Raw genomic sequence first — 24,520 nt, 5'->3', positions numbered from 1 at the left:
TCATATTTTGTGTAAGAGTAGGCAAAAACTAGCTAATAAACAGAAGAAACTAATGAAAAATAAAGTAGTAAAGTTTGTTAACAATTACATGTCCATAAAAGGTGCACACAAATATTAATCACCAACATCTGAATTGTTGTTGTTTTGTTGCCTTTTTTGTGGAGCAGGACAGTTTGACTTTGAGTAATGCTTTAAGCATGCAAACTCTTACAAAAGCTCCACTTTCTCTACCTGTCCAACTCTTATTCATAATTTGTGAAGTTAATACTGTAATACTTAATACTGTTAATATTCTTGCACTGTCAACTGTTTTGTTCATCAACATTAGAGCCAGAGGGGTATGCAGACCTGTTAACCCTTACTATTTTGGAGTAATTTATTACTATTTTTTAGGATTTTGGGGGGAAAATACTCTATTTCAGTTCAGTCTACGATTTGCAAATGTGCTTCAACTAAGGTTTGTGTTACTAATGTTGTTGTTTGTAACCACTGGGTTACTATTTTGGTCATCAGATTACTATATTTTTACTTGACTTAACAAGTTTTGGGGGTAAACAGGTCTGGGTATGATATATATGAGTATGACTGATGTGCTTGGACAGTATAGAACTGGATCACATCTTTCAGTTACAGGTGCATGTTAACATACTTTACCGCATTATTTTTCTTTTGTTTATTTGCTTTCCACACAAGAAAACAGTCCAATAATAATTAATATGGCATTGGCAATGGCATACTTAAGAGATAGTTTTATGTGTCACACATAAAACTATCACAGTGTATGGATTTTAAAGTGATGACTTATGTGATCTTTGCATACTTTATGATTTAAACAAGAACGCTGAAGCATGATTCACTGATTCATTTACGCACAGGACCAGACACACCAACAGCAAAGGGATGACACAGGCATGGGAATTGTCCGCCGAAAGGCAAATTTCCGCCGAATGTTTATTTTGTTCCGTCGTAAAAGCTAAAGTGTCCGCCGAAAAAATAAATGGGGGAGGCAAAAATGGTTCTAAAACTGAATTCAATCACATATTCTTACCTCAACTCACATAAATGGCATTAACTTCAGTTCATTGCTAAGATATTGAAGTAGTACTCGACCCTGGTAAGGGGGGAAGTAACTCCCAAAGAAAACAAAGTCCGTAGTCAAGGACGGGAGTCACCTCCCCTACCGGTAACCCGCGCATGCGCAGTCCTACTACCGGCCGTCATTCCACCCACTTCAACACTCGAGCACAGACGTGTTGTGGTACTCCGGCATCTTTTTTGCCTTGGCCATTTGTGGAAGGCCATTTGACCCTGGTATTTGCGTTGCTATCTTTAGGTAAGATCGTTTCACTTCTCTTCGCTGCGCGTTGCGTTTGTTTGAGTATTTCGCTGTTGTAATTCGTCTCCACGTGCGCGTGTTCGAAATTGCAAATGGCGGACAAAAGCTCTAAAAGCAAGGGCAATCTTGTTTCTCTGCTCTCTTCACCGGGGAAAGAGAAAGATAAGGACAAGTCTAAGTCTAAATCAAAGACGCGTGCCTCTGTAACTTCGTCACAGGCTACGTCTTTAGTTCTGGTTACTGACCCGGTGACTAAGAAGTCAGAACGGGTTTCGATTGACTCCACGTCACCGTCACCGGTTTTTCTTACGCAGGAACGCGCTACTTCTCCTCTCTCGCGCTCGCAGGCGCCTCGGCCTAGCGAGTCCGTGTCTCGGGAAGAAATCTTGGCAATGTTTGCTACTTTGAAGCATGATTTGGTTGCCTTGCATTCTGCGGAAAGGCCTGTCGCTCCCCTCCCGCCTGGCGTGGGGGGGGTGGCTTCACTTTCTAGGCTGCGGCCTTCAGCGACGATCACTTCGGCTGATCTCGGACCGGATTTTTCCGGTTCGGTAGCGGATCCCCCTGCCTTTTCAGGGGGGTTCGCGTCCATAGCGCCGCCCGGTTCTAGCGCTTCGGCGTTGGGCGGCGTTTGTGGGAGTCCCCATCTTTTTGGGGGCTCACACTTGCCTGCGTTCCCTGGTTACGCTCTTGCGTCTCCTTCGGGTTCACAGACGGCTCCTCCCCGGCAGTACACCGTCCATCACGTGGCGGGTGCGCTAGGGAGCGGCGAAGCGCGCCAGCTTGCCCCCCTGGGATCAGTTTCGGCTGTCCCGGCCTCTGGGGGACAGGCAGCAGCGTCTTGCTTGTCCAGCTCTGGCCTGCAAGATTCTGTCGGCGGTCATCGTCCTGTAGCTCTTGGTTCGGCTGCCGCCGTTCCTGTTTCGAGCTCGCAGGGGGTAGGCTCCTCTGGTTTCCCCTCGGGGCTTCCGGTCGGGCCTACCCGCGGGTTGTCGTCCTCGACTTCCGGTTGTGCTGTGGCAGGCACTTCCGGTGGAGGACAGCGGGCTAGCGGTTCCGGTGGCAGTGTCCCTGCTATCCCGTCCCTGGTCACGCATCGACATCCGGCCCTGACTTCCGGTTCCGCCGCGGCGGTTCCGGTTGTCGGCGGTGCTGTTGGTGGACAGTTTGCGGCGCTTCCGTCTACTGTTCAACCGACGTTAGCCACTTCCTCTTCCGTGGATGGGTGGGTTTCCGGTTTGCCGGACCCTCCTTTCGATGGGGATCAGGAAGGTTTTGCAGAGGAACAGGAAGGGGATGAGGATCGTTCCGGATCCGTTACCCCCTTACGGATTCCCAATAAGCTGGGCCCTACTCTGGAGTTGGCTGCGGAGATAACCTCACGGTACTTCCCTGAGGGTGTCTCCGCCGACTCTACTGTTGTCGCACCCCCTCCTTCTGCTTTGGCAGACTTTGCGGGCGCGGGGGACACGAGGGCGAAGTTCCGTTTCATGGAATCTCCTTCCGTCCCGTTTGTGATGGCTCAGGTGTTGGCGGACGCTAACACACCCTACCCTCTTTTGGCTGCTCATGGGGAAGCCCCCCCTTCTGCCCAGCCTTGGTTAACCTCGGCTCAGGCAGGCGGCGGCCTCCCAGCCAACTCAAGAAGATCGCGGCTGCCTAGCAGGCCACATTCTCTTCTCTCCTCTTTTTCGCTGCCCACAGCTCCACTTCCGGTGACTCCGGAACTGGCTCGCTTGCGGCAGGATGGTTATAGCCGAGATAGGACTTCCGTTTGTACAGAACAGAGTCTACTCGGGCTGGAGGAAAGCGGGCGTTCTTCCCTTGTACTGACCTCTTTAGCGGAAACGCTCATCCGGTCTCTCACGAGAGCCATCGCTTCGTCCATCGAGCCTTTTAGGTTTCGTGACGATGCTATTGAGGCTGATGCTGCCATGCTCCTGGCGGCGCTTGCGAAGGTCACTGACAGTCAGATGACGCTTGCTGCTCGGCTCTACTCTCAGGTGGTGTTCTGGAGGCGCGAGGCTTTTCTTAACGGCTCTCGCCTGACGGATAAGGCCACCATAGACTCTTTGAGAGTCTCTCCCTTTTCAGAGGGTGCGTTGCTGGGGTCACGCTCTTTGGATGCCCTTCGGCAGCAAACTGAGGAAACTCGTGACCAACATGTGGTGCAACTGACGGAACTCGCTCTTAAGCAGCACAGCAACAAACCACGGAGTTCTGCGTCAGCGCCAGACAGCTCTTCTGGGCAGCAGTCGTCTCGCGCAGGTAGGGGTGGGTCACGGTCCCGTCCTTACCAGCGTAAACCTTCCTTCGGGAAGCGGGGGTCTGGGCGCAAGCCCAACCCCCAATGAGCCACCCCCGATCCAGTCACCCCCCCCCCCCCAGCCTCTACCCTTTTGGTAGCAGGCGGCCTCTTCCGGGTTCTTCCAGCTTGGCTGTCTCGGTCGAGCAGCCTATGGAGCATGGGGGTGATTCGATCGGGGTTCCGCCTTCCTTGGCAGGAAGGCAAAGCCCCTTCGTCCAGGGCGCCGGCCAACTTCCGGTTTCCGGTCAGCCCAGACGCTCAGGAGACTTTACAGGCGGAAATCCTTCTCTTTCTGCGGAAGCAGGCTATAGAGGAGTTTCTCGGCCACCCCTTCTTGGGACTTTACGGCAGAATTTTGGTCGTCCCCGGGGTGTTGCACCAAGGCATGGTGTTCGATTCACGGGAGTGGGCAGTCCGTCCCACTCAACGTCGTTTTTACAAACTGCAGGCGCGCCCTTTTCAGGCGGCGCTCAGTTCAGTCTGGAATCCGACGTCACACGGCTGGGACGTCTCAGTTCCGTTTCGGGGTCTGGTTGCAGCAGACCACGCCTCAGTGGATGAACACTCCTTGGCTTCTGCAGGGAGTGCCCATAGCGCTTCCTCCTCCTTACACGCATCTCTTTGCGGGCGCAGCACAGAAGGGCTGCGGGGCTCACTTGGACACGCACACGACTTCCGGTCGGTGGTCACAAGAGCAGCGGTCTATGGCACAACATTCGCCTCGAGCTCGAGGCGGTCTTTCTGGGTTTTCATCACTTTCTCTCCGCTTTCCAAGGCACCCATGTGTTGTTTCTTTACGACAACACGGCGGTCTCTGCTTATTCCAACAAACAGGGCGGGTCCCGATCTCGGCTGTGGTCCAGCCGAGCATGCGAGACTCTTTCTTAGATCCTGATCTCGGCTCGCTATCTGCCCGGCTGCCTGAACGTCCTTGCCGACGTCATCAGCCGTTCCTTCCAGATCCTCCACACGGAGTGGACCATCACCCATCAGGCGCTCCTCCTTCTTTGGGCGCAGGTAGAGCGTCCGATGGTCGTCCTTTTCGCCACGAGATTTTCACGTCGCCTCCCGATCGTTGTGTCTGTTTCCGGGCCCGGAAGCTTGGCAGATCGACGCGATGACGATCAGCTGGACAGGGCTAGAGGCTTACGCCTTCCCTCCCACTCCACTCATCGGAAGGGTTCAGCCTAAAGCCGACTTAGAGCGGCTTCATCTCCTTCTCGTGGCACCGCGCTGGCCCAGTCAGCATTAGTTCCCGGACCCCATGCGGCTCGCCAGCGGCCCGCCAATCCCGCTCGGCCGCCGGCGAGGGGAGCTTTTCCAGCCCAGAACGGGGACTCTGCACAATCGCCCCGAGGGCCTGGATCCTCACGCCTGGAGAGGGTTCGGAGATCACTGGGGTGCTCAGGCGCCTCCGTTTTCGCTTTTGGACTTAGGCCAGAAGGCTCACAGGCCACCCCCTCTGTCTACTAGTCACACTGGCTGGCTTGGACTCGATGGTTTGCGGCTAACAATGTTGTCCCGGTCGCCCTGCGATCAATGCAGGTCGCAAACCATCTGGCATGGCTCTCCGCTCGGGGACGCGCCGCGTCCGCTTTGCGCGCTCGCCGCTCAGCCATCTCTGTTACTTTTAAGCAACTTGGACGCTCCATCTCCCTCGGGGGAGTTATCGCGAGTGTGCTAAAGGGCGCGGCCCTCAGTTCTGCAACGGAGAGAACTTCTGTCCCGGCTTGGGACGTTCTTCTAGTACTCGAATTTCTCCGTTCTAGTGCTTTTGAACCTTTACAAGACGCTAGTCTCTCTGACCTTACGCGCAAACTCTCATGCTCATACTGCTCGCTTCCACGCGGAGGGGCAGTGAGATCCACGGCCTCTCAGGCCTAGACCGGGATATCACTTTCGAAAGAGACGGCTCGGTTTCACTGCGTGTCCGTCCCGATTTTCTCGCCAAGAATCAAAAACCTGGTCAACTTTCACCGATCATTTCCATTCGGCCTCTCCGGGACATTTTTAGCCCCCGGCGATCCGGATCTTTCTAACTGTCCGGTACGCGCGCTTAAGGCTTACTTGTCGCGCACCGCTCCGTTTCGAGCATCAGCTCCGAAGTTGTTGTTTATTTCGATCATTTCAGCCCGAAATAAAGACTTTGCAAAAACCACGCTTTCCAGATGGTCTTCCACACTTATAAGGCATGCTTATCAGTGGTGGCAGACACAAAAGGGGGGGGGGCAGTCAGTCCTTCCTCCTCGATCACCTCGTACGCACGAGGCTTGAGCGTGGGCAACTTCCTTAGCTGTCCTCAAGTCTGGAAGGATGTCAGACGTCCTCAAAGCTGCATACTGGACGACTCATGATGTCTTCCTCAGCTACTACCTCCGGGGCATTGCCAGCACTCATCCGGACGGTACCAACTGCCTCCCAGCTATGGTTGCCGCAGGCCAGATACTTCCAAGAGATTAATGTGAGTATCCCACCGCCTTTATGTGCAATCTGCCATTTATGTGAGTTGAGGTAAGAATATGTGATTGAATCGAAAATTTCAAAACTAAATTTTCATTTAATTAATATACTTACTCAACTCACATCGTTTATACCCTCCCATCCATCCCCGCTAACATTATAAGTGTTACAGGTGTGTGTTTCCGTGGGGGAATGACGGCCGGTAGTAGGACTGCGCATGCGCGGGTTACCGGTAGGGGAGGTGACTCCCGTCCTTGACTACGGACTTTGTTTTCTTTGGGAGTTACTTCCCCCCTTACCAGGGTCGAGTACTACTTCAATATCTTAGCAATGAACTGAAGTTAATGCCATTTATGTGAGTTGAGTAAGTATATTAATTAAATGAAAATTTAGTTTTGAAATTTTCGATTTAATGGCAAACTTTGGAGCTCAGATGACACCAAATTGCACAATTTGGGTTCTTTGGAGAACATTTTTACCGTGGGAGTATGCCCCCGGACCCCCCTAGTAAGGCTAGGCGCTTTGTGCCGTCGACTTTGAGCTTACTTACAAATGTTCAGCCTATTTTACTTTTTTCAATTCCCATGCCTGATCTCTGACAGTTGAGCACTGAGAGTGGAAAACGTACATTTCGCTCTCACCTTCGGAACACACACACATTCACACACACTCAAACCTGCACACACACACACGTGCGCGTGAAGGGGAGAGAGAGATACATTTATATTGAAACTTAAAAGGATAGAAGGCGAGCCTAATTTTTTCAACCTCCCCTTTTAACAGGTAGCAAGTTTTTGTGTCCTTCCTGAAAATAATTAGAGAGAGGGAGGAGTTGTTTTTAACAATTGTTCAAATTATTTGGGACCCAGAGAGATAGAGAGAGGATTTTTGTGTGCTTGGGAGAAAGAACATCGCCAGGTGAAGTCATAATCTCTTGCCCATCAATATGACCTTCTGTTAGAGTCGACTGAAGGCAAAAGTTTGAAGCCTGTTATCTTTCAACAAATTTCTTCAATTTGAGCATATTTTTGATCCCATTTTTAATGAAACAAAATCTGTCGGGAAGTTTTTCAGATATATATAATTATATATACAGTATATATGCTTTGTACAGACACACACACACACACATACAAACCTTGCTGTCTGCCCTCGTTAAAACTTTCAGTCTATACTTTACAGCATGAATATAAAAAGCTCTATTTTGTCTTCAATGAAGATACTATACTTCGGACAAGATACTCCAGAAAAATACTGAAAAGAATCTTGTAATCAGACTACTCAGAAAAGATAAAGAAGCATGTAAATCTGTTTACAACCAAAGAATTGATAATAGTTTTCCCTCGTTTGTTGCAATCTATGTATTATTTTCTCGATAAGTATTTGTTGAATCTATGGAAAGGACATGTCTCACGCCAGCACAGAAGGGCTAAACAATACACCAACCTGACCAAACTTAGAGCAATATTTATACTTATTCTGTTACTTTAGTTTAACCCATTTGCACTGGGAACAGACCTGCGGGCCATGTTTACAGAAGCATGTAGGCCCATCAGCATTGCATAAAGTGACAGCAATCACTATTTCCTGAAGTGCTCCAAGTCCAAGGTTTCTTGGTGCCTTGTGAATTTGTGGGTCAGCATCTGAAGTACTCGAGACTGTACAGTGAACACTGTTAGTTTATGAGTAGGCGTTCTAGAGGAGTGCAACTAAACCCTCTTTCTTTGTGCCAGGTAAAACTAAAAGGTGCGGGGTTGGTGTGTATTTGACACTGTGCAGTGGGTTGAAAAGCCGCTCCTGTTTGCAGTTCTATTTATATGTCTATGTTGCAGATGAAGAGAGTAAACTTTTGACAGTACATACTGTTGCATTATTTGTTTATATGTCTCACCCACACTATCACTGTATCAGTCCTTGTCATTAGAATGTCTTGTAATTTTGTATTTCATTGTCAAAATACGATTTCTTCACTGAAAGGCTTTTCTCTTTTCTTTGTGTTTGATCTCTTTGTTGTGGAGTGTGATAATGTCTGAAAACTTTGAAACTGTATTTGTTTCATACCATAACAAATCTTTCGTTACTATTATTTATGTTTAACATTTCAAGCGCTATATTATATTTCAGTCTTCAGGACTAAGTTATAATGCATTGAGAAAGTAGAACAGTGACAATCGTATGACTGGTCATGCTTATCATCATAATAGTGACATAGATCTGTGCCGAGTGCAAGTCGGCTGTTATGAATAGCATTGCCAGCTGAACAAAGAACAACAAGCCCAAAGACTCCCACAGACAGAGTGTGAACACTGAACCAGTTCTGTGGGGTTGAGGAAAGGCTGGAGGCCCAGTCACCAAACTTGTAAGGCCTGTTTGTTGAGGAGTGAAGAGGTCGGGGAAAGGAGTGTTTTTGCTTTTTGTGATCCTACCAATGTACGTCGTCAACATGTCAGTGGGCTTTGCAAGATTGTTTTGCTCTTTGTTTGTCATAACTCTTTTATTGCTTAAATATATATTGAATAGTAAAGATTCACCTATATTTGTATGAATTTTGTCACATTATTATTTTCAGAAGTATTGTATACCCTTAAAATGATAGTGTTTACATGCAAGTTACTGGGCCGGGGGAAAAGACACACTTATTCATTATGTGTTATTTTAGAGAGGAGGGAATGGTGTAGGTTTGAAAAAAAAGAAGATTGGTATGAGGGGTTGAATGGGATGGTTATCACTTTGTCATACTGTGGCTTTTTTCACAAGTTATTTTGTTATCACAACTTTGCAAACCTCCTGAGTCAATTGATTTCCTGAATTATTTTTACTTCTGATTTTGTGTGTGTGGGGAAGAGTGGATGCCATGGATGCCACATGTTGAGTCATATATATATATGCTGAAATGCACAGAAGTCAGGTCTCTAGAGTATAGCATCTGGGTTGATTGGGGGGCGAAATACAGGGTTGTTAAGACTCACACTGTCATGGTTGTCAGACACCTGGGATGGTGACTGATGCATAAGAAAGAACACATGTGTATATATCCTCAACTTTGCTACTGTTGGCATTGTGTGCTATTTACAGTCTACACATGCAACTCTGCCAAGGTTTGCCTCTTGTTTGGCCCTGACAGGGATGAAAAACACGCTTTAGCGGAGCGTTGAAGAACTCCCAAGAGGCTGTAACACTGCTTCGTGATACTCTTTCTACTTTAATCAAGCAAATCTGTAGGAACTGAAGGGATTTTTGTTCCTTTTTGTAATCTCTGATCTGTGCTCAAAGAAAGATAGGCCAGCAGGCATGCGTTCTGCATTCGTGTAGCATCCCTTGCAGGGCCTCAGGTAGGTGAGGCCGCCCCCACTTGCATGATTCAGTTTGACCTCAGGAGGGGTTCAGGGGTGCCCTATTTGGGGATAGAAATCCTAGCCCTACCACTGTGTGTGTGCTGCGCTGACTACACACTGGATGCTGTGTGTTTGTGTTATCTAGCGGCCTGTAGAACTGGAAATCTGTGTTGATGAGAATTTCTTCTTCCCTCCGATCTCTTTCAGGCTTTTGGGATGTTTGTGTTTGAGTACCAGGGAGTTTGACTTTGCAAACACTTTCAATAAGCTTTTTAAAGGATTGAAAGTTGTGGATTTTCTGTGCTGGAATGTGATTAAGAGTGGAGGATACGGTTTTCACCTGTTTTGGATTTTATTTTGGTGCCAGGAGTGAACTAGCACTGCTGAGTGTTGCTGGTAAGTTGACTGTCAGACAGGTTGTTTTTTGGCCCTTGAGAGAATATAAACACCTTTCAAAGCTCGATCTGTCATAACTTCAAAACTTCTCTACGGGCAGATACCTAACACTGAACAGCGGCAGAGTTTGCATTGTAGTCTGTGGAACAAGTGCCCTAGATTTCCAGAGCCATGTTGCAGAACCAATCAATGAAAATCCATTCAGGCGTAGCTGTAGGAAGGATGGGCCAGTGCAGGATCGAGGTTACTGTTAATAGGGAACTTTATTGATTTGTTTTTGAAATGTCTGGAACAACTGACATCCTGTCTCCCTTTCTCATAAAAAATAGGATTAGGTGCATATATATAATATATATATATAATATTTGGTCAAGCGCATGTAGTTTTTTTTAATGATATGGGCTGTGTGTGTTCGTATGTGTGTGCACATGTGTGTGTGTGTGTGTGTGTGTGTGTGAATAAGAAATGTGTATGGTACAATGTAAGATAAGATTTATTTAGAACAGAAATAATGTAAGAAATTGCTTTTTTGTGTTTTTTGTGTGGGTCTCATTCAAGTAGTCCTCCTCCAGGGGAAATTCTAAAGGTAACAAGTGTGACCATTCACAAAATGGTGCCTGTTAATGTACATTACAAAACACTTGTATTGCCATTAAACATAGCAATCAAGGAAAGAATCAGCTTTGAAGTAAACTTCATTACTAACTTTAAAATAATCCATGATTGAATTTTGAAGCCTTTATCACACAGAGAGTGTGTAGTACATGTAGTGTATTTACATGCATGTGTTAGTACTGTTACTGTTACTATTAGAAAGAGAGAAAAGGTGCAACAAAAGTTCAGGAAGATATTCAAACACAGCCACTAGGAATGTCTGGAATCTCAAATAAGCCACCTGATCTCGTTGAAATGAAATAAGAATTACATTCTTCAATAGAGTAGCTGACGGTCGCAGTGGCGTGGTGGTAAGACGTCGGCCTCCTAATCGGGAGGTCGTGAGTTCGAATCCCGGTCGCTGCCGCCTGGTGGGTTAAGAATGGAGATTTTTCCGATCTCCCAGGTCAACTTATGTGCAGACCTGCTTGTGACTTAACCCCCTTCGTGTGTACACGCAAGCACGAGACCAAGTGCGCACGGAAAAGATCCTGTAATCCATGTCAGAGTCCGGTGGGTTATAGAAACACAAAAATACCCAGCATGCCTCCCCCAAAATCGGCGTATGGCTGCCTGAATGGCGGGGTAAAAAAACGGTCATACACGTAAAAATCCACTCGTGCTAAAAACATGAGTGAACGTGGGAGTCTAAGCCCATGAACGAAGAAGAAGAAGAAGAAATAGAGTAGCTGATTTGAAGGTATTTTTTCTGGTCTCCAGTTCATCACGCTTTCTGTCAGTGTCACAAAATGTCATGGATGAAACAGGCCATAGCCTGGCATCAATTTGTAGGCAAGCTGCAAATGTCAGTTTCTGGCATTTTCACAACAGTGTACACATCACTTAGTCTCTCTCTCTCTCTCTCTCTCTCTCTCTCTCTCTCTCTCTCTCTCTCTCTCTCTCTCTCTCTCTCTCTCTCTCTCTCTGTCTCTCTCTCTCTTTCTCTCTGTCTCTCTCTCTCTCTCCCTGTGTGTAATTCGTTTCTAATTTCTGAAGATTTGTTGGTCAGTGACCCTGTCCTTCTGATACACACACACACACACACCCACACACACATACATTTGTTTGATTTGAACATATCATATGTATCAGTTAGCATTACCAAGTAAAAGCTGTTTTCACACTCCCAATTATTCAAGCTTAGTAACATACTGAAGCACTCTCTGTGCATGTGTTTAGGATGGTGTATCACTGTGTGTATTGTATAATTTAAACTTGTGTTAAACCTCTTCATAACCTCTGTCAATTTTTAACCTGACTTTTTCTCTCCAGGTTTTTGAAGCATGTAAAAGGGGGGGGGGGGGGGGGGGGGTACACTGTATCTGTTTCCTAATCAGACAAAGTTTTGATTTCATTGTACCACTACCAGTGGGACACCTTGCTTCCTGGTAGTCAGTCTAGGTGTGAGTAGTTGAAGTAGTTAATACTCATGATTGTATCGAAGTAAATGATACTCATAGATGTATCACACTGTTAGTCATCAGTTATACTGACAAGCAAGATGATTCCACTCAAGCATCTAGTACAGACAGTACAATCCCCCTTTCAAGACCTCCCTCATTTTAACATCCTCATTTGTCAGATGTTTTGTTACTAAATCTGTAAATTTGCTTCATTTTAAGACAATCTCCCTTTTAAGAACTGATATTTTTTTTACTCAAAGGGGAGTTCCGGTGTATGATTCTAATTCTGTGAACATCTGCATAGCTGTGGCAATGTCTGTGAGTGTGGCAGTGTCTTACTAACTCTCTGGGAATGCAGGAAACGCTTAATCTTCACTCCCTCCTATAATCGTAGTGAAAACCAGAAGTCAGTTATTTTGGGCCTGCCAGAAAATAAGTGTAACATTTATCTTGGCACAGTTTACATCAGCATATATATATATATATATATATATATATATAACAAAATCAAGGAAAAGAAAAGCCAAACAAAGAATGTCAAGTGGCAGCCCAAATTTTCGACCTGTTGCCAGGCCTTCCTCAGGGGCGTGTAATTCTGCGAGACGCCAATTCATGCATCAATTACTAAGCAACACAATACCATGGTTATTTTAGTTACGAATCACAAAGCAAATATTTCAAAAATAAAATTTACATTCAAGCTTAGATCTACTTTCGTTTTGATTGTAATCAAAACAAATGTACACGTGCGAATTCCAAAGTTATTACGTCAAAGGTATACGTATCTTGTAGTGACGTATTCGTCGCTGATGACGTAATTTCAAAGTTCGAACAAAATGGATACTTATTCTTGCCGTGAACAGGCAAAAGTATCATTCTGATGTCTCTTCAATTAAATGCGTAAGTACTTTAACACATTTGTTTATGCCAAAGGTTTGCATAAAGATACAACACTTAACCCTTCGGACAGAATACATAAACAATATGTATCTCAACTATATGAATTCGAAGATCAATAGAGAAGATACACTAAGATTTAGACATCTTCATGCTCATGAACTTTTGGTAACATTCCGACAAAACATTCTTCGACGACAAATTTTTACTCTCTCTCTCTCTCTCTCTCTCTCTCTCTCTCTCTCTCTCTCTCTCTCTCTCTCTCTCTCTCTCTCTCTCTCTCTCTCTCTATCTCTCTAATTCACACACACACACACACATACACACACACACACACACACACACACACACACACACACACACACACTCACACACACACATTGCATGGTCTAAACGAAAGCTGTAATAGAGTGTTTACGGATCAGAATTGAGTCCACTCGGCACCAAAGTTTTTAATTTTGCAATCCAGAAAGACTCTCTTTTCCACCTCTCATCCCGGGTCGAACAAAAGACTCTTTCGATCACAATGCACTCCATATCACCGAGAGAATGGTCGGGCTGGTTGAAGTGCACTGTGAGAAGAGTACCTGTGTTCTTCCCAATGTGTGAGCGGTGGAGATAGAACCTTTCTCTGAGACTGTTTTGAGTCTGCCCCACGTACTGGGCACTGTGGCATTTTTTACACGAAATGAGATAGATAATGTTTTTGGTGTCACAAGAGAAGTGTTCTCTGAGAGTGAAAGTTTCACCTGTTTTACATGAATTGAATGTGGTGGACTCAATCAAGTGTTTTTCACAGATGACACATTTTTTACGCTCACACCTGAAACACCCAGGGTTGTTGTCGTGTTTAGGAGGAAGAACTGTCGGCATTAGGATATTGCGTATGCTCTTACAGTTTCTCTCCCCACAAATGGGCGTTTCAGGCAGAACGTTTTTCATGTGTTCACTCTCGCTGATCAAGCTTTCCTGCAAACCATGCAACCACTGGCCGAGGGGAGGGTTGAGTGGGTTATGATTGATGACGAAAGGGACTCTGTTTGTGGGAGTTTTTTTGCAATATGAAAGAGTCTCCTTTCTGATTTTAGCTGTAGCTTTCCTCCTGCCATCTTTAACAGTCTTTTTGCTGTACCCCCTGGCAAAAAACTGTCTCTCCATCTCATCGCACCTTTGTTGAAATTGCTCCTCTTCTGAGCAGAGTCTTCTGAGTCTCAGAAATTGTGAGTATGGCAAATTTCTTTTTACGTGAGCTGGGTGACACGAGTTTTGGCACAGGTAGGCATGGCTGTCGGTAGGTTTAGAGTACAGGTCAGTCTGAAGGTATCCATCCTTCAGACTGACTGAAATGTCTAGAAAGGAGACTCTTTCTAACGATGAGTGGTGAGTGAATTTAATGGTAGGATGAAGGGAGTTGATGTGTTTTAGGAATGTGTCTAGGTCATCATCTGTTCCTGTCCAAAGCATAAAGATGTCATCAATGTATCTTCTCCATAGTTCAGAGTTAACAGGTACTGGACTTTGTTGGAATAGTTTTCTTTCCAGTGCGGCCATGAACAGGTTAGCCACAGATGGTGCCATTGGTGTCCCCATCGCTGTTCCGTGAATCTGTTGGTACACTTCTTCCTCAAATGTGAAGACATTGTTAGTTAGTACGTGATCAACAACTTTCACAATAGTCTCTGTTGGTGGCCGATCACCCTGTGGTCTGGAATCTAGCTCTTCCTTGATAGCTGTCTTCATGTCCGAGTGAGGAATGTTAGTATACAATCCAACAACATCAACCGTGACTAGTTTAGTGTTTTCCGGAAAGGGTCCGTGCTGGTTATTCCACTGGTCTATAGTGTTCAACATGTCTGTGGTGTCCTGGATGTAGCTAGGGACGCTTTTCACACAATCTTGCAACCAGTGGTCAACCAACTTTGATAGCTTTTCTGTTGGTCCGTTCACACCGCTCACTATTGGCCTACCCGGAGTGTTCGTAAGGGACTTATATATATACTTACAAGGCAAGTATATATATACGACTTGTGTCTGTGTGTGTGTGTGTGTGTGTGTGTTTGATCGCCATGCACGGCCAAAGTTCTCGATGGATCTGCTTCAAATTTGGTGTCCATATATTCAGATACACCCGAAACAAAATCTGGTCGATGAGATATTTCAATACGTGCTCTCAGCGCGCAGCGCTGAACCGATTTTGGTTCCACCTGAGCTACCCGGGCCCCAATACCGACACACCAAAGCCAAAGTTCTCGGTGGATCTTTTTCAAATTTGGACACCGTATTCAGCTACACCCCGGACACAATATCATCGATGAGATATTTTAACACGTGCTCTCAGCGTGCAGCGCTGAACCGATTTTGGTTTTTGTGTTCATTTCACCATTAAAAGTAACTCTTCCTTATCTTCTCCAGTGTTTTGCGTTTATCTCCCTTCCTTCGTGTGGCTTCAATCCATATTTCCGTTTCTAAGTTACTATTTTTAGAATGTCACTGCGCTGTCCAGAACGCTTCCCTTGCACCCGTAAGTTGTTCTTACTGTCAAAGTGAAAAGGTCGAATCAATTTATAGCCACGCGAAAAATACACTCTCACCTATCTCTATATATTTATAGATATAGATATACATATATACGGCTTCTCTGTGTGTTTGTGTGTGTGTGTGGGCAAAAACCTGTGTATTGTAGAGTTCTGTTTGTGATGTGGTCTAGCGGCTTTAATCTGTCTGTATGTTCTGGCATTTGAAAAGCCACAACAGATAATATGGGGCTAAGAAATAAGCTCTAAAATTCTCAATCCCGTTTGACAGGACTTCGCCTGCAAAGGTGATTGTGATGAACCGCCACGCTCTCTGTCTCCTCTAGCCGCGATTATCTCCCTTCCTCCGTGTGGCAATGCCGGGTCCCAGGCTGCGGTATTCGGCTCTACTTCTTCCCGGTGAAGCCGGTACCCGGCGAAGCGGGTAATCATCTAGTATATATATATGTATAGGTTACAACACGAGTGGTTTTTTATATGGCTTGTATTTCAGTCAAGACCCAGCGGATGAATATCATCGGGAGACACGAGCCTTTGGCGAGTGGCTCTCGATTGATATTCCCGCTGGGTCTTGACTGAAATACAAGCCATATAAAAAACCACGAGTGTTGTAATCTGTATATCCCATTCTACCATCAAACACAAAGTGTAGACTACTAGCGGCACTGTTGCGATCTGTGGAGTTTGAAACAGTGTTTTCAGCGAGACTTGGCCTTTTTGCAACCTTAAACTAAGTGACCGTCGCTGAAAAAATAAAACGAATGAGTGCATCTATAAGTACGCGGTAACACTACTTTCAGACCGTTTAAAAGCTTTAAGTAAAGGTTCATAAGTTGCAAGAAAGTAATGAAGTCGTATAGAAATCCATTTAGTTGAAGCGCACAATTCTTTTGCGTTTCAGGTCGGCGGAACGGGGAAACCGGTTTGGCCCCCATTTGGCTTACTCGACTCGATTCAGAATCGATTCCACGTTGTTTTTTTCGAACGCATTATTATACAATTAGTCTTATTGACAGAGAAGCAAATTTTAGGGAACACATATGTAGATTTAACCATTTGCTCCCTATTTGAAATGTATCTACATGTTTTGCGAGTGTGTTTGCATGAACCTAAACTGGTATGGGTGCGAGGAAAACAGGACCCAAGTCTGTCACCGCCGCTTGATTGCATTTTGAAAGAATATGACTGGATTACGGAAAAATACACACATGTTAAGTTCTTAGATACCTTCATCGCCAATGTGGACTTACTGCAGAGCCAGGCAAAAGAGTAGACTTGCTCGCAAAACACGTGAAACAGCTGATGATAGCGAAGCCCAACCGTGCCAGGTAAGGACGGTCTGACAGATTCTCAAAAGTCGTCTGCTAACGAAGCAAGGGGAGGGTACTCGTGTTTTTGTTTTGGTTCGCTAGCATCTGGTTATCTTGTAAGTTGAATGTTCGTTTTTTCCCACCTGCATTGCTTTCATAATGAAAGAAACGTTTGCTTATTGCATCTCATACATCAGATCAGTTCTGAGATTCATTTTTGCGTGCAACTGATATGGTTTTCTGAGCCGTGCAATACGATTTTGGAACTTCATACAAATGTGTCACATTGTTCGGCGCGAGGTCAAAGGTCGGGAGCAAAGTAGTTCTTCGCCCAAATCGGAATCTGCACTATCATATATTTTTTTGAGTCCATGATGTATTTATTGAGCTATAAAAATACAACATATATACCCATACTGAATTAACAGAGACAAAGAAGGGAGGTCATGGGATATATATATATATCCCATGACCTCCCTTCTTTGTCTCTGTTACTTCAGTATGGGTATATATGTTGTATTTTTATAGCTCAATAAATACATCATGGACTCCAAAAAATATATGATAGTGCAGATTCCGATTTGGGCAAAGGACTACTTTCCTCCCGACCTTTGACCTCGCGCCGAACAATGTGACACATTTGTATGAAGTTCTAAAATCGTATTGCACGGCTCAGAAAACCATATCAGTTGCACGCAAAAATGAATCTCAGAACTGATCTGATGTATGAGATGCAATAAGCAAAAGTTTCTTTCATTATGAAAGCAATGCAGGTCGAAAAAAACGAACATTCAACTTACAAGATAACCAGATGCTAGCGAACCAAAACAAAAACACGAGTACCCTCCCCTTGCATCGTTAGCAGACGACTTTTGAGAATCTTTCGGTAGTGTGTTTTGGTGTGCGCCTTCAGCTATCAAACATCGGCTGTTTCACGTGTTTTGCGAGCAAGTCTACTCTTTTGCCTGGCTCTGCAGTAAGTCCACATATTTTTCCGTAATCCAGTCATATTCCTTCAAAATGCAATCAATCGGCGGTGACAGACGTGTCGGTCGCGTTTTCCTGACACCCATACCAGTTTAAGTTCATCCATGCAAACACACTCGCAAAACAGTTTATCACGTAGATACATTTCAAATAGGGAGCAAATGGTTAAATCTAAACCTACATATTTGTTCCCTAAAATTTGCTTCTCTGTCAATAAGCCTAATTACACACGTTCGAGAAAAACAACGTGGAATCGATTCTGAATCGAGTAAGCCAAATGGGTCCCAAACCCGTTTCGCCCGTTCTGCCGACCTGAAACGCAAAACAAAAGAATTGTGCGCTTCAACTAAATTAATTTCTATTCGACTTCATTACTTTCTTGCAACTTATGAACCTTTACTTAAAGCTTTTAAATGGTCTGAAAGTAGTGTTACCGCGTACTTATCGATGCACTCATTCGTTTTATTTTTTCAGCGACGGTCACTTAGTTTAAGGTTGCAAAAGGGCTAAGTCTCGCTGGCAACAGTTTTACCCTGCACAGATCGCAACAGTGCCGCTAGTAGTCTACACTTTGTGTTTGATGGTAGAATGGGATATACAGATTACAACACTCGTGGTTTTTTATATGGCTTGTATTTCAGTCAAGACCCAGCGGGAATATCAATCGAGAGCCACTCGCCAGAGGCTCGTGTCTCCCGATGATATTCATCCGCTGGGTCTTGACTGAAATACAAGCCATATAAAAAACCACTCGTGTTGTAACCTATACATATATATACTAGCAGTCGGGCCCGGCTTCGCCCGGGTGTTTCTGCTCTCCCCTCTCTCAGAAACCTCTCCAATCTTATTCCAATGTGGATAAGAAAAATGACAGTGTGAGCTCATACATTTGGATGTATAGGCAAGGCAAGTTTCTATTTGGTTCAACGTGTTCTTCGTGATTTGTTTACCCCTTCTCACACCCACTGAAGTTACCGTCTGATCAAAGCACGCATACCTCATGAGTGAGCGCGTCATACCTTTTTGAACAGGGGAGAGAAATCTGTAAATTCTCGTGATCTTTCACTGAGGCGATTGTTTCGTAAACATTATTCGCGATGATCTGGAAGGCAGGGAGGGGGAGCAGGGGGCAGGGTTAGTGTGTGTGTGTGTGGGGGGGGGGGGGGGGGGGGCGGCGGGATGATAGCGGGCGGGGGGTAACCCTTAAGAATGACACGGTATACTGGTTTGATGAGAGTTACCTCCCTTCCGTGGGTGACAAAGCATGACTTACCTCCCTTGCACTAGACTGTATTGATAAATGGGGAGGGGAATTATCCAGGAAGGAAACAATGTCTGGAGAAACTAAAACCCAGGTGCACATTTGTGGGTCCAGGGCAGTGTGCATGCAAAATATCTTGTGCTTATCTTTTGCCATCTCTGAGGTATGGCGACCACAGACAGACAGACACACACACACACACACAGACAGACAGACACTCTCTTTTATTTATATGTATAGATTCAAGTTCCAAAACGTTCTGATGATAACTGTGTGGTTGTGAGTTGTAAGTTGTTGCATATATTTTATGTGGGGATGCAGCAGTTAATTAATTCTGATGATGCTGGTAATCAAATGCGTGCACACTGTTTTAAGACTTGAGTTACCAAGTCACTTCTAGGTCAGATTTGTTATAAAAGGTTGGTTCCTGAACTTGGAAAAAAACCCACTTAGGTGCAGGTGAAATACCCAGCTCTCTCAATTTCTCCCTCTCTCTCTCTCACACATGCACAGTGACACACACACACACACAGTGTCTCTCTCTCTCTCTCCAATTACAATACAAAGATGCTGTGTTACTGTATAATCAGCCCCTTTGACCTCATGCAGACACACATTTCAACAAGTTTCCCCTCACAGCAACAGTCCAAACCAGCATCCAGACAACACCTGAGAGAGGTAGCAAATTAACCAGGCCTTTTCAGTTGCCTACTGCCCAGAAATGCTGGCAAACCTGACTGTTTGCTTTAGCAGAGAACAACATCATCACACATTTTATGACTGTTTCTTGAAATGCAGCTTGACTAGTAGTAGTAGGAGTACATGATACAGTTTAACTGTTCCAAGTTACAGTCAAACCTGCCCTGGTGACCACCTCTCGTTATCGAACACCTGTCTATTAAGACTACCCCTCCCCCCTGAAGGATACCTGTATAATATTTCTTTTTGTGTAAATTCACCCGTCCATAGCGACCACCTGGCTAGAATGACCACTTTTGGTCGGTCCCTTTGATGACCGTTATACTTATGGACAGGTGTGACTACCTGAGTTCACTATAGGTGTGGTCCCATAATCATCAATAATGTTACTTAGTTAGTGTTACATGAATTATCAAGCAAATAATGTGACAGTACATGTAACTGTTTATTATTGCCAAGCAGATAATATTGCCAGTTATCAAGATGAAATCTTTCATAACATTTCATTTTAATACCATTTAGAAGCCTTTCCATTTTAAATATTTTCTGGGACATTCTGTTTCAAAGGTTCAAGATCTGCAGGTGGTGATGGACATTGAAAACAAAGCTACTTCTCATGTTGGGGCCTTGGGGTTGCGGTTATGAATGTTGAATACTCTGGCTTCTCTCAAAGCATTTGAAGGCCCACTGTTATAACTTAAAACTTCATTTGCATGTTTGGCAGGTATAATGACTATGCTTCATGCTGGCTGTCACTTTGTGTAGCATGACTATTTGTACAGCTATGTGACTCATTGGGGCTTTCCTGGTCAGAGAATGTGTGTGCATTAAAAACCTCAGCTGGGTAAAGATGAAGTTTAGGTGGCTGGATTTTTTTCTTCAGGTAAGTAGGGGAAGCAGGGAAGGGACACCAATAATCAGAAGGGGGGAAGTCTTAAATTAGGGGGTCTTAAACAGGTAACCATGGTATGTCACTGTTATTGTTAAACTCAACCCAATAAACTGTTTCAGGTGCCAAGCAAGAGACGGTGCAGTATGACGACAGCAGCCATGCTGTGGGTGGGGGCAGCTTTGCTGGGCGTGACCCTAGCGGCCTTTGACCCCACCCAGGACTACACCAAATGCTGCGTGTGCACCGACCTCATGCCCATCAACCCCGTCCCCGGCTCCTCCCCACAGGTCATGCCATCCCCCTTCAAGGTCAAGGTCAACAGCGAGTCCTATTCACTGGACAAAGAAGTGATAGGTGAGTCAACCGTTTTTTGTATCCTTCTTTCTGAGTGGTAGGATGTAGACTATATTGATTTGAAGGATTACTGCTGGCAAATTACATTCCCTGGCGGGCGGGGATGTAGCTCAGTCAGTAGCGCGCTGGATTTGTATCCAGTTGGCCGCTGTCAGCGTGAGTTCGTTCGGCGAAAGATTTATTTCTCAGAGTCAACTTTGTGTGCAGACTCTCCTCGGTGTCCGAACACCCCCGTGTGTACACGCAAGCACAAGACCAAGTGCGCACGAAAAAGATCCTGTAATCCATGTCAGAGTTCGTGGGTTATAGAAACACAAAAATACCCAGCATGCTTCCTCCGAAAACGGCGTATGGCTGCCTAAATGGCGAGGTAAAAACGGTCATACACGTAAAAGCCGTGGGAGTTTCAGCCCATGAACGAACAAACAAACAAACATTCCCTGGCGGTGTGGCTCAGGGGCCATTTTATTATCTATGGGAGTTTTGTAAGAGATTTTATTATTTAGTTCCTGTCTCATACTCTGAAACACTGGAGTGTCCCATCTGAGCGTGTTTTCTCTACTGCTGGGGACATTTTGAAAGATCAAAGATCGGAGAACATCACTGAAGAGTGAAGGCAGAATATTTAAACCGCCTGATTTTATCAAGAAAGAAAAAATAATTCAGCAGTCTGGTGCTATGATACATGGCCTCATTGCTTTGGTGGAAAAACATCATGCTGAAATGTTGGTATACCAGTACAAAATACCAGTACCACACAAGAAAACCAAAGTAAAGCCAGTATAGAAATATGTACCAGTACACAGCTCTAGTGCAGAGGAGCTGGTTAGTGAAGGAGAGCATGACTTGAGAGATTCTATACTGGTGGCCTGGCCCATATAGTTATGAGACCAAGGGTTGCGAGGATGGTGAAGAGAGAGGTGATGGGAGGGGTAATGTTTACAGTGCCGTGCGCAGGGCTTTGAACAGTACCCACAAATGTTTAGCTCAGGCTGACGTGCCTTGGTTCTATTTATCACGCTATTCTGGCCACCTGTCCAACTTTCGTCTTCATCCCAAAGGCAAAACTGATTAGAAGAGGTGTATGTCACACGCTTTCCTTCTTTGCCACTACTAAAGCAAACATGTGCAAGGTTGTATGTTACATGCTTTGGAGCATGACAAGAACAGATTCAAACTCGAAATCGTCCATCCAAAAGCCCAAAAATGCACACACAACTTTAATTTCTCCTGCTGTTATCGTTTCTACTCTTTACAAATTCTTCAACGCTGAGAATACTTAAAACGGCATCCCAGATGACAGTACTGTTTCCATATATGCGAATTTAGGTGCCCTTGGTCTGAATCTAGAAGGACAGAGTTGTGAACATGAATGCGATGCTTCAAAAGAATCAGACCGTGACGATGACTGTGACGTCATTCACACATACCGAGACGTCATTCATAGTTGTTCGGTCACTTCTGTCAAAAAGTAGATCTCTCCACAATGGTTGCTCCTGTGTTTAGGTTTGTCAAGCGTGAGTACGCAAAACGTGTTTGTTCTCTCCTCTGTTGAAGCTGTGAGACATAAATGCTCTTCAGACTTGGTCGTGTGACAGAGTTTTCTTCCACACTCGATTAGCTGATGTCTAACTCGGCCTGACGGCTTCGTTAGACAATCAACGTAATCTCGTGTGGAAGAAAACGTCTGTCACACGACCAAGTCTGAATAGCAGGCAATGTTACACCGGCCCTTCAGGGTTAAGGCATTTCCAAATGCTGGACACATGGGCAAAACTAGATGTACAATGATGCCTGAGTCATGTGTGCCTTGTTAAAGTGACGCTCTGTGTGCAGTGGAGCTGGTGAGTGAAGGAGAACACAGCTTCAGGGACTTCATCTTGGTGGCCTGGCCCACAGACAACCGCCCCAAGCTGGCCGTGGGTACCATCCGACTCATCCAGGACGACAACAACAAGGAGTACGTCCCCAAGTACTCATGCTACTCCAGTGAGGCCAACTCTGTGAGTTGATACACTACAGCTTTAATGTCTCTCACACACTACAGCTTTGATGTCTCTCACAGACCTGTTAACCCATACGATTTCGCCGTATTTTGTACGCAAAGTTGCCAAGGATACGACCAATACGTTTGGAGAGAAAAAATATGACGATCGTAAAAAAAAATCAAGTTTGCTCATGATCACAAAATGGAAGAAGAAGAAATCGAAAGTAGGTTGCCAAACCTGTTCTCGCGATAGCCCAGTGGATAAAATCCAGCTTTGACGATTGGTCAATGTAATCACGTGAGACGTGATATGACGAGATTTTATCTGCTGCCATTGTTGTCGTCTGTTTTTGGAGACCTAGCTGTGGCATATGTGGACACGTTCAGTCTGTTAACCACAGGGATGCAAAATAGCCGCCAAACGACGAAAAAATCGCCGTTTTTACTTTTTGAAATCGCCGTTTTTCATGCACAATCGCCGAAAAGAGCTTGCCTCTCGGTGTTTATTCTCAAGCAGGCGAATCCGAAAGCCGTATTCTTAAACGGGCGAAGCTGTAAACCGTTTGTCATTTCCAAACACGTGAGCGCGGGCGCGTTAACTTGTGCCTTCCCGAAAAATGGCTTCGTGCATGAAGTTCGTTGAACGGGGGTTTGAAAAGAAAATCAAGGAAAACGCAAAGAACGAGTGGAAATCACTGTGCCCGTCTTGAATGAAGAATCGATCAGAGATATCTTTCGCAAAGAAGTATGTGCAGCCACGGTTCCGGGGTTATATATGGGCATATGGCAACTGCGTGCAGTGGCCAGCATTTTAAGAAGACCGCTGTTCTCAATCTACCCACAAAATGTTGGGCACAGTGTCAGGGAAGATTTGCACAGGTGTCTTCAGCCAAGAACTGTGGACATGGGAGCAGAAACCAGGCCTGCGGTCATGTGGACCAGATTGGGCAGTGATCTCTCCGGGGATATTTGGACCCCAAACCACTTTGTTTCTTGTCTTCCCAAAGATCTGGTTGAAGAAACAAAAAATACTTCCACAAAAGGCTCCGAAAAAGGCTCTGACGTCTCTTCTTCCCAAAGGGCTGCCCCAGAGGCATTCTCAGCAAATACAAAGAAGCCAGAGAAGAGAAGGAATACTGATATCAGAAATTTCTTTTGGCAAAAAAACAAAGATGTCAGACAATAACTAATTGTGGACACACACATTATCACTTGCAATGCCAGAGATTGAGTGAGAATTTTTGGCTTCTTCAAAGACAATAAGATTAAGGATCTTGTCTTCATTTTGTGCCAGGTGTTGAGTGACAAGCCTTCTTTATGTGCAAGGTGTTGAGTGACAATGTTTAGATTTTTCACAGACAATAAGTCCAGATGCCTTCAAGTTCATTTGTGCCAAGAGTTTAGAGAAGGTGTTTAGTGGCTTCAGTGACAGTAAGGATATAAGATCTGCATTGTGTGCCAGGGATTTGAGACTATGACTGCTAAGACACAACCATTTTTTTAATTGTCTGTCGGAGACAAAGTTTTAAAGTTTCAAATACATCCAAAGCAAAGGGATTTTTACAGTTGCCATTACAGACTTTGTGACTTGCCAATGCCTTCTTGTCAGTGCCATGGATTGATACAGCTTGCAGAAACGAGTGAGTCAACATATCTGTCTCCCTGTCCCTCTCTCTCCAAGTAATGTCATGTGGCTGCTTTGTACAA

At 45.1% G+C, this 24,520-nt stretch overlaps 1 protein-coding gene across 2 annotated transcripts in view; it reads left to right on the top strand.

Annotated features, from left to right (window-relative positions):
- LOC138966262 (putative ferric-chelate reductase 1) overlaps positions 1-24,520 on the top strand; it is a 50,649-nt gene that overhangs the window by 2,281 nt on the left and 23,848 nt on the right. The window contains exons 1-3 of one of the 2 annotated variants that reach the window (XM_070338409.1): positions 9,531-9,835; positions 20,592-20,826; positions 22,663-22,829. In XM_070338409.1, coding sequence (XP_070194510.1) covers positions 20,616-20,826; positions 22,663-22,829 — 378 coding nt within the window. In that variant the 5' untranslated portion in view covers positions 9,531-9,835; positions 20,592-20,615. Of the gene's footprint in view, positions 1-9,530; positions 9,836-20,591; positions 20,827-22,662; positions 22,830-24,520 lie in introns of those variants that run through there. The other variant, XM_070338408.1, reaches the window with a different exon arrangement.

The sequence above is a fragment of the Littorina saxatilis genome, linkage group LG5, assembly GCF_037325665.1.
Source record: "Littorina saxatilis isolate snail1 linkage group LG5, US_GU_Lsax_2.0, whole genome shotgun sequence".
In the NCBI taxonomy this organism is placed as follows: domain Eukaryota; kingdom Metazoa; phylum Mollusca; class Gastropoda; order Littorinimorpha; family Littorinidae; genus Littorina; species Littorina saxatilis.
The sequence above is the reverse complement of the archived record's forward strand: the minus strand, read 5'-3'. Positions and strand labels throughout refer to the sequence as shown.